The following is an 11,340-nucleotide window of genomic DNA, read 5'->3' as shown; positions in this document are numbered from 1 at the left end:
GTTCGTACTACCTACTAACAGTTGTTGTTACATAGAAATAATAGATATATATATATATATATATATATATATATATGTAATGCATAGACCACTACTTCATTTGTTGTGTCCCCAGTTAGCCTAATGAGGCCTGGTACTGGGCAAAAGGCCTTGTTGGCACTAGATATGGCAAATGTAGTATGATTGACATATTATAACATGTTCTTCTTTTCTTTCAGTAATGGGTTATTAGCATATGTATTATTCATTTGATATAACAATAAGATACTCTGTATTCTGACTTCAAAAATTTTTGAATTTATATTTATACGAATAACAGCTTTAAAAAAAAATGTTCAAAAATTATAATTTGTTGAATTTTAGAGTTTGATTCTAGAATGCTGAGTAAGCCACTGTATGTCTGTTCTATAAAGCCCTTGTATTTAGCAAAACATTTGACTCTCTTGAGTGTTTTCACACTCCAGGTCCTTATAATGTAAAAAATCCTGTGTCAAGTTGTGTGTATTTACTGGTACCTCCATACTTTTTTACTTCTGAAAGAATGAATATTATTGTTGGAGGAGATTTCATAATATAAGATTTTTTTATAATTTATCGTTAAACAATCTTTTTAGATTTGTATCATATGTTTGTAAGTTATATATATGTATTAATTTAAGTCCTATTAACCCTATTACTGCTTGGTTTATCTTTCATGAAATGCTGTATGAAGATGTTTTCTGTTCAAAAATATTTCATTTGGCATTATTGTATCTGATGAGGGATGTATAATGTTTTGTTTACTTTTTTCCAGTAGTATATTCTGTTTTTCAGGAGTAATACTGTAACAAGTCAAAATACTCGTACATAATCATAATCTACATGAAATTTTATTACAGTGGTCAAACATGCTAAAATGACTTTATAACAATTTTATGATACATTTTAACACCATAAATTTAATTTATCAACCATATATTCACCTGTAATATTCTATGAATCTGTGTAATTTTTCCTATATTTTGAGATAAAGCTGTCCTATAATTATCCTTATAACTTAATAGAAATACATTTGAAGGCCTGAAATGAAGTTATTTTATTTTTGTAAAACGAAAGTTACAAAGTTTAGGGTAGTTTACTTTCTTTTTGTGTGTGTGTGTGTTTAAAAAAAGATTATATTCTAATTCCTTTTTGAATATTCATTTTATAGAACTCAAATTTGCCTTTGAAATAGCTCCTAGAGACCAACCTCACATTATATTGTTTGGTAAGAGTCTAGAAGAAAAATCTATCTGGATGGCTAATCTCATTCTTTTAGATACAAGAAGGTAAGAAATTATAGATTTTTGTTTTCACTACTAAAATATTCAACAAGTTCAGATACAAAACACTATTATTTTGGATCTGTTTCTACAAATTTTTCTCTCACTAATGTACAGTTTACAATTCCTGCATTGTAATTTCTACTTCAGTTTTGTCTTAGGTTTGAGATACTGTTTGAAATTTTATACATTTACACTTACAGAGAAGTTGTCAGTATGCAAATAGTGGCTAATATGTGAGCCAAGAGTTAAGTTGGATAGAAGGTGTAATTCTGTTTGTTACACCAATTTTTGGATATATATTTTTTATACAGAGTGTAAGTGGATCGCTGCTCTGTATTTGTGATTTATAAACACTACTTCTCTATAACTACTACCAAATCATTCGAGAAGACCGTGATAAACATTTAGTGAACAGTTTTGAACTTTGAACATTATTCAATGTAATGGGACTTCTAATGTTTTAAAATTCAAAGGAAAAAGGTTTGTAATATCTGCATTGTCACTTTGTATTTTATGTTTATGTATATTTCAGTTATATTATTATTGTGTACTAATTTTACAAAACCTTGTTTGCGCTACTAGCGCCACTCTTGCTTCATATACAATGTTTTTTCTACCGAGACGGGTGGTCGGGAGAATAAATGCCAATAGCAGTACATTGTGTGAGGGTCTTAAATTAGAAAACACTACAGAAGGTATAACAACTATTATATTATGAAAATACTAAAAGAAAAAACTTAAAATTGTAACCAGTAATACTCTTTTCATTTGTCTGTGTTCTTAATGTTCTTCAACTAAAAGCAAAAAATGGAAACAGAATCTGAAATAATATTTGTAGTCTTGTCAGATACAGTTAGTATAGTGAACAAGTGTAAAAATATTTTTTCATGGACATTTTTAAAGTATTAATTTTTATTTTCAGTATGCTAGAAAGAACTCTAGACAGCATCCTCTTAGGTGAAGAGAAGAAACATCCTCTGAGGTTACCTCCTCCTGAAGAGTACAGGTATACATAAATATTATCTCTTTAATTAATAATAGTTCTTAACTAATGTGTCAAAAAAGTATAATGTTAATGTAGTGCCAAATTCACTTAATTATCATGAAACATGATAGTGATTAATAATAGGGATCACCCAGGAATTTCACAAAAATGCTAATACAACATACGGCCAAAAACCATCTTAAAAAGCAGACTTGTTCTTGAAACAACACTCAAAACCTTCTATCTCAGTGGCTAAGACTGCTGAAATATTGATAATAGCAAAAAAAATTGATTTTCTGATTTTTAGACAAAATTCAGATTTGTTCTTCATATTATTCTTCTTTCACAAGCATGCAGAAAAAAATGGCTATGAATAATTTATTCAAACCTGGACACTCCTACTAAAAAAGAAACCCTGTGCAGATCATAGGACTATTTTCATGTTGATTTTTGAAAGAGGAGAGATTTTATAAGTTTTTCCTTGCTATCGGCTAAGTTTCTCTACAAAACCGTTAAAAAATGTAGAAGACATTTAAGCATCATTATACTAATTTGAAATGCTCCATTTCATACTAGTCAGAAATGCTTTGTTTTATTAGAGTAAATTATGTTTATATTTATAACAGTCTCCAGCCTTATTATTAATTATAGTTTTACAAGCCACTACAGAACAAATGGCTGCAAATATTTTACTGAAACCTGGACCATAGTAATTAATGTGGTATTGAGTATGTCATAGGGTAGTTTTAAAATTAATTGAAGCACCTTAGTTTTTTTGCTGTGAAGAATTCCTCTTAAGTCCTTCACTTTCTGCCTTTGAAAAAATCCAGTGTTTCACTAATTTGCATTAATTGGAAACTGCATGGTTAAGGATTCATCATTTCTCAAGTTGGCTGTTGTACTTTGTCTCTGTGTGGTATTTTATGGCTATTTCAGTGAGTTTTCTAACAGTAGACGATTACCATAGTATATTTCTCTATTCTTGTAAGTGGTGATTTATTCTACTGATTTTCGTACTTCACTGAAATTGTTAGTGTGTATTTTAGTATTATTTTATTATTATAATTCAAATTTTTGTTTCTCAAGCCTACACCAAAATCTAGACAGAAACATTATATGAAACGCTGAAACTGTCCATGACCTATTTAAAAAGTTGGTTATTTTTTATTGAAAGTTGATTTACGTGGCTATAAATACATAATATATGTGATGCTGTTGTGAGCGGCTTCTGTTCTACTCGATGCTTGTTAAACAGCCCAACATGCCCAGGTGGTTTGGGTGCTTGACTCGCAATCTGCGGGTCGCGGGTTCGAATCCACATCCCACCAAACATGCTCGCCCTTTCAGCCGTGGGAGTATTATAATGTGACGGTCAATCCCACTATTCGTTGGTAAAAGAGTAGCCTAAGAGTTGGCAGTGGGTGATGATGACAAGCTGCCTTCCCTCTAGTCCTTCACTGCAAAATTAGGGATGGCTAGCACAGGTAGCCCTCGTGTAGCTTTGACACGAAACCTCAGACACAAAACCACCTGGTTCAATAAATAATGGTTGGGTCGAAAAAAGCTAATGCAGTAGTAAACTGTTGAAAAACATGAAACTTTCAACTGAATGCATATGCACGTATGAAGCTTCAAATTTAATCGCCATAAATGGACATAAAAAACTTAAGAAACAAGATAATAATAAATAGTTCATTTAAAAAGGGGAATAGGAATCATCAAAAAGGTACAGAAACAAGCTGAATCAAAATGCAAAGATTATATTTTCAAGCCTACAGGTAAGGACTCTTAAAAAAGTAACAAACAAGGTTGGAAATAGTGTCTACATTATTTTCTCAAGCTACAAGTCCTATTTTGATTCAACTAAAACTGATAGGTATTGTATTTCCCTTTTTAAATTAACAATTTTTAATTATCTTGTATACTTTTTTACTATAAGATGTACCTGTCTTGACACAGTAGTAAGTCTGAGAACATACAATGCTAAAAACCACATTTCAATACCTGTATGGTAGGCACAGCGCAGCAAGCCCATTGTATAGCTTTGTACTTAGGAAAACAAATCATGCAATGTTCAGGAACATTTTCGATTTTATTAAGATTCATAAAATTTGATCTGCTGGTAAGATATAGTAGGATTTGATGAGAATAGGTAATTACTTATTTGACATACAATTTAGCTACAATACATTAGTACTTATTTCCTACTGTTTATTATCAGTTGAATTTATTTTATGTAATTTCAATAGTGCATTCAGTTTTAAATTACAGTGAAATAAGTGATAGTTTAATGATATTTATAACAAAATTCTGTTTTTTTTTATACAGGTTTGCAGTTGAGGACTCTGAAAGCAACATAATCTTTGAAGAGGGCAAGACAAATGCTGGAGTACCACTGATCAAAGGAGCCACGCTACTGAAGCTGGTAGAGAGACTGACCTATCACATGTATGCTGATCCCATGTTTGTGCGCACATTTCTGACAACGTTTCGATCTTTCTGTCAACCCCAAGAGCTGCTAGATCTACTTATTGAAAGATATCCTTTACTATTTGATCATTATTATGGTGTAATTGTATTTAGTGCTTGGCTTATGTTGAACATAATCTGAGAAATCAGAAAGACTGTTAATAACTAACTTTAACGTAGTGGTAATAGTTAAAAGGTGTTTTTATCAACACGGTTGTAAAATAATCAAAAAGGCGTTCAAGATTTACTTTAAGTTTAAAGCATTGAACAGATGTTCTGTGTGATCAACCTAAATTAAATAAGTATTTCAATTATTGGTGGTCAGAATGTATTATCAGTTGTTTTTTTTTTAATTCTTTCATTTATCAAAGAGCAAAAATATTCTAAACATAAAGAGTAGGTTGTGAAGTATAATGAAAAAAGAAAATTAATTCTTCATGAAAAAAAATGGTCCTAGAGCCTCATGTCTGTATAAAGTCTATATTTAAAACTTTAGTCAGCATTTCAACTTATGAGCTCTCACAGCAGATTTCAGTTTTTGTATGAATATATTATTATGAAAAAAATTCTACATTTTATCTGTTGCTTTTTTTGAGATCACATTAACCATATTAGAAACAATTTAATAGTCAAGTTGCTGTGGAGTTTGTTTCTATTGCTAATTCCTCTTTGTTATTAGAAATTTGAGTTTCCAGTATTGTACTTCTAATTGTAATGTATGTGTACTACAGCAGACCTGTATTCCATGCCCTCACATATTATATGCATAGTTTCATTACCCAGTAGTCTCTAAAATAAGGCATTAGTTGTCCATATCAAACACAAGACCCACCAGTGTTTATTTTGACAGTTCGTGATCATTCTATGAATGATTTTGGATAGTGCAATATACATGTGAAACAAGTACGTGGAAAGATTGAAATAATGTAGCCTTGGGCAATGCCATGTAGGATTTAAATAAGAGAGAAAGAAGCCATTTAGCTGCCTTGGAAAAAAACCCTTGATCAGCCAACAATGGAAAGTTATTAAATATTGTTAACATATTTTATTAACTGTTAGTTCATTGTTGTGTGCCCGTATTCTGTGATGTAATTGTTCATCATTCATTCATTCTTGAGCATCATATATAAATACAGGTTTACTCGAGATAGATATTTTTTCCACTAAAGTGCTACACTACAGCCATTTTCAGTACAGCTGGCTGTGACATAGCAGTTAAAATCTTCCAAAAATATTTGAAAAATATTTTTGAAGTAGAGTAAAACAGTGATTTTTTAAAATCTTGTTTCCATTATAACCCAAGTTGTGAGTGTCAAACAGTACAAGTCTTTTCAAGTCACATGTGTCTGTTTCTGGAAGTGATGTTGGTATGGATAATTTAGGACAGTTCAGGGATTAAATGAATGTGCATAAGAGTCAGTCCAATGGACTGACAGCCATACTGGAGAAGTAATGTTGCATATAATGCTGAATTTACTATGTTTATCTTCACGAAATGTGGCAAACTCTTAGTAAACATTACAAGTCTATTGTACACAAAAATCATATTTGTTAATAAACTGTTTGTTTATACTATTTTCTCTACTCTTAAAACTACTGCAAAATCAGTAGTTTAAGGTAAAATGAAAAGTTGATAATTCTCACATCAATTTAATAATACCATGTTGACTGGCACTCTGTACAAGGTCATAGCATGTGCACTTTGACCCCACCCATGCTCATAGAACAAGTTAAAATTGGGAAATCTACTAAAAGTAACATGGTAGGTATAAAAAAAAAGCACACCATAAGCAATGAGTTCAAAATTGCCTTGTTAATGGATGATATCTCTACTTTAAAGATTGGTATGCAAGTTAATAACCAAGAGATCGTCACCAAAATACAAGCAAGCCAGTTCAGAGTAAAAATAGAGTATAAACTACATACAGGAACAACTAGAAAGCCTGGAACAGTGGCAGTAACAGTGAAAGCATGCAGGACAACATCCATGCCTGATCTTTAAAACAGAAAATATGCATAAATTGAATGCATGGGCAAATTCTATACCCACATGATTGATCTGGATGTGTAACATCAGTAGTGTTTAGACAAGTAGGAATGTTGTATGGATAGGTTGAAATGGGACCATGGATACAGGTTCAAACAAGAAATTTGTAAAAAAAAGACATACTAGGTAAAAAAACAGCAAAAATGTGCCAAACTAACCTCAAGAGAGTAATTGGGCTAATCAAAAGGCTATATGGATTCACAAAAGTCCACTTAAATCGATTTAAAACTTCAGTTGACAAGCTGAATTATTTTTCTCTATTACTATGGCCAAGCTATCTGAGTATAGTTTACTTACTTCATTGTTGAGTAACCACAGTTGTATCCTACACTTCTAAAATCATCTGCTCCTGTTTTCTATCTTTGTATTTCTGAGAATCATCTGTCTATTTGTGAAAGTCCACTAAGGCTAGTTCAATTACTTTAGAACTCTCTTTGATGAAATGAACTATTTTTCTTATCTCTTTCAACACCATTAATTTCACTCTAACATATCAACCATTATGTCTTCCACTTCTACGACGATTAACTTTGCATTTAACACTTCTTTGGCCAAATTTCTTCTCATCTGCTTTGTCTTTGTCTGTCTGTCTGTATTTTTCCCGAACATCTCACACTATTTATATCTTTATTACTTAATTGTCTGCTCGCTATATCCTCAACATCAATAAATTTCACATGACTTTTGATAATCTTGACACCAATGAGTTACAAACACAACGTACGACTCGTACCAAGTTACGTAACTAAAATTCTCATTACATTTACTTTAATATAATTACCTCTAAATCTCTTGTTATGAACAAAACTAAACAATCTTAAAATATTCACTCACGGAATAAATAAATTATTAATATCTACACTAAACAGTCTTTTATATCATGACACTCACCCTTGTTAGTGGTAAAATGAAGAACCACATCTGTGGAAGAATGACATATCCAGAATCCATTAGCAGGTAGTATGAAATCTCAGGGTAGGTCTATGAATTTAGCTTTAAACCAGGACAACTCCAGGAGAAGCATTGCTCTCAAAAGTCACGGTACAACTGTTACACCATTGTCTAAAAGATATCAGTCAGCACTTTAGAGAAAAGTAACTTAATCTGGGATATGCTATGAAAAACTTATTTATTAAGCTGACCAACTCTGTACTGTTTCACCCAAGAGAGAAAATATGGCACCATAGTATTATTGGAAATAAGGATGCATGCCTAGGTTTCAAACAAATAAGAAGGATCATATCAAGTGTGGATGCTTGCTCTGATGTCATACATTCAGATACACAAGCAACTTTGGGCAAAAGTGAAAGTTATTTATGTCAACTGCTTGTGGAGGTACTATGATCTTGAACAGTGTACTTGGCAAGCAGAGGATAAAGTAGATGCTGAAAACTCAAGCTATGCCATCAAAGCTACTACACATTAACCAGAGATTATACTTTGAATATGAATAATTGTAAAGGCACCAGAATGTCACAATTAAATGAATAGTTTTCTTGGATATTACACCTAAGAAAGGGCAATGTTGCATACTATTTATGCCATTTGTGAGTCCATAATTGGGGTAGTCGACATTTAGAAAGATCATATAAAATGCTGTCTAATGCAGGGTTTAGCATTATTTAAATAGGAGAAACAGAGATAGAAAGGCAATGAGTTATGAAAAACCCTTTAAGCAAGAAGACTGTGGAAAGTTCTTAGTAAGGAATTGCCTGCTATCATGTTTAATTGAAACTCTAATGAATAGGCTATCATTCAGTATTGCATGTTGTATTTGCATTATAATTGTTCAACAGTTATTCATCTTGTATTGTCACATAAACCTGTGTATCATAACAGTCCTCAAGTTAAGTGTCATCGTGGTTTCTATAATATAGCATTCATGTCTCTGTAATGTGTAGTATGGTCCACACCATTGTATCATATAATAAAACCCTGAACTAGCAACACAAATTACTACTTGTTTTGAGTGTAGTCCAGTCAGTGTCCTAGTTGCTAATCCATGAGTAACTAACACAGCATTACCTGGAGAGTGGGAAAGGGACTGACCCCTGGCTGATGAACTGTCCATTATGATTGAGGCCTGTAGGTTAATTGATTATTAAAATTATGTGTTCATGACCATTGATTCCAGAACCAGTGCATCTAACAAATTTTGCAATAATTTTTAAACTTTTGTTTCTTTATTTATGAATTATTAAAGTTCTATGTGAATAAAATGTGTAACTTTTTATTTTATTTTGTAAAACAATATTGCAGTCAGCATAAAGATATATACTAAATTTATTTGAATAGTATCAGTAGTCATCTTTATATCATGAATACTATTTTGTATCATCTGTACGAGTTATTTAGTATAAATGAATCAGTTATTGAATGCAAAGTGATAACTAATTGTTTTTTACTTCTTTCGTAACTTTTCAGGTATTGCTATCATGGTCTCTTTTTTTATTGCAGTAATCCTAATTTATTAATTCATAAACACATTTATATAAAAGTACTTGATGGCTCGTGCACTTTTCCGAAATACCTTTCTTCATAGAAGTTTCTTTTATTATAATATTTCTTTTAGAACACTTTATTAGGAGAATTTATATTTGGTAATGTAATGGAGCAGAGTTGGAAATGACTTGCAATAAAAAAAACTTTTAATTTCCTTTAAACTTCTCAGAAAGCCTCTATAGATCAGGATGATTAAAAAGCTCACTAATATCCAATTTAATGGCAAATTAATATTTCCTTGTGCATGAAGGCCTATGTTATGCTTTTAACAATATTTCATCCCCACCACAAGTAACATATCCAATATTTATGTATTTAGGGTTTCAACTGTTTGCTCTTATGGAAAAATAAAAGTTCAGTCCTGTTTCCTTGCCAAGAGGATGCCCATTCATTGCTATTTTGTTATGTGTAGACAGGACAGGACTTCCTCATTTATCATGTACTTATAAGCAGTTAAACAACAGTATATGGATGTAGGTCAGTATTAAAGGATTAGTGTAGTGTACTTGTACAGCCCATACCATCCTCTGTGGATCACTGCATTTGTTAGCTCAGTTTAAACTTTGAGTGGAATATTCAAGGAATATAAAACAGTTTGAATTAGTTTATCAACATATTTTGTGTGTGTAGATCAAGAAATTCCTTTTGGTTCTGAGAAGTTTTTGCTCTTGTAAGTGTTTCTTTTTTGACTAGTATTTGATTATTTTTCTGTTTTATTTACAAGATTTGTGACTGTTGATCAAACTTTTGTATGTGATGATGTGATTAGTATGTAATTATTAGTTAGATATAATGTTAAGTGTAAAATACCAATCATTCTACTGGTATTAGAATAGTAAAAATGTAAAAGTTAATTTTGCTGTAAAAATGTTTTACTTCTTCTGTTGGTTTTTGATTAGCTCTTCACTTCTTACTGTTTTCCTGTAATATATGTAATAGCAACAACAAGCTTTCTCAGTTGTAAATAGAAAGAAGTGTACAGTGAAAGATCTTGTGGTCCTAAAAAAAGCCCTTCCAATGTGTGTGAATTTGTTAACTTTGCATATATTAAAATTATGTTGTATATAAACAAAGGAGAAGATAGTTTGGTAAAAATGGTTTGAATTCTTAATGTGAGATTGTACATTCAATATTCGAGAATTACCACCACCTTCAACTTTGGTAAATGGGGTGATTGATGGAATGGAGCAAGAAAACTTGAGGAACTCGTACCGTGAAGATCTGAAACGGTTTAGGAAAGAATATAGTCAACCTGTGCAACTTAGGTAAACTGTTATTTCTGATCCCTATATTGAAGGAATATATTTAGACATTAGTTCTGTTATTTACTGAAGTGAAGAGCAGGGATAGAAAGTTTCTGTATCTTATTATAATAATAATAACATAACTGAAAGCAAAATATGATCATAAGTATGATAATGAAGGTTTATAGGTACTTCTAATGACTGAACAACCCAGTGACTTGTATGTGCTAGATCAGTACTGGGCTGGTGTTAGTTTGTAGCATAAAGAAGAGTAGCAATACATCTGTCAGTGATTCTAGTCTCTAAAAAGTATTGTTGAATCTTGAATCAAGCTAAAATTAAAAATCAAGTATTGATTAAATGTAGGAACATTTTTTGCTATGTGATTAGTTTTACATTCATATTTGTGTAGATTTTGTTCTTTATTTATAGTTAATATTAGGCAAAGAAGAAAAGTTATGTTTTTTTATATATGTAAGTTACAAGTTTTGGGGTGCTTGTGTATGTAGTATTATGTACCAATGTACATAACAGATTTCTTGTATTGTTATCTCTAACTTTGTAAGCCGTATTAAATGTTCTGTTCAGAACACAGTAGCTGCTTATTAAAGTGATGTTTTTAAAGACTTAACTGCCACTTTTAATTTTTTTAAAAACTATACTTTGCACAAATGTATGTCTAATGCTAGTTGAACTGCTAATTTGAATATTTCAATTAATGTGGTTATTTGAAGCTCATAATTAAAAAATAACTTTGAAACTTACTGACTTGTTGTAGTCAGATATAAC

The 11,340-nt window shown here is 31.3% G+C and overlaps 1 protein-coding gene across 2 annotated transcripts in view; it reads left to right on the top strand.

Moving 5' to 3' along the window:
• LOC106457622 (son of sevenless homolog 2-like) overlaps positions 1-10,839 on the top strand; it is a 70,863-nt gene extending 60,024 nt beyond the window's left edge. The window contains exons 13-16 of one of the 2 annotated variants that reach the window (XM_022383617.1): positions 1,190-1,307; positions 2,227-2,310; positions 4,618-4,827; positions 10,432-10,839. In XM_022383617.1, coding sequence (XP_022239325.1) covers positions 1,190-1,307; positions 2,227-2,310; positions 4,618-4,827; positions 10,432-10,576 — 557 coding nt within the window. In that variant the 3' untranslated portion in view covers positions 10,577-10,839. The remainder of the gene's footprint in view (positions 1-1,189; positions 1,308-2,226; positions 2,311-4,617; positions 4,828-10,431) is intronic. The other variant, XM_013917058.2, reaches the window with a different exon arrangement.
• Positions 10,840-11,340: the final 501 nt, after the last annotated feature.

The sequence above is a fragment of the Limulus polyphemus genome, unplaced genomic scaffold (assembly GCF_000517525.1).
Source record: "Limulus polyphemus unplaced genomic scaffold, Limulus_polyphemus-2.1.2 Scaffold353, whole genome shotgun sequence".
NCBI lineage: Eukaryota > Metazoa > Arthropoda > Merostomata > Xiphosura > Limulidae > Limulus > Limulus polyphemus.
The sequence above is the reverse complement of the archived record's forward strand: the minus strand, read 5'-3'. Positions and strand labels throughout refer to the sequence as shown.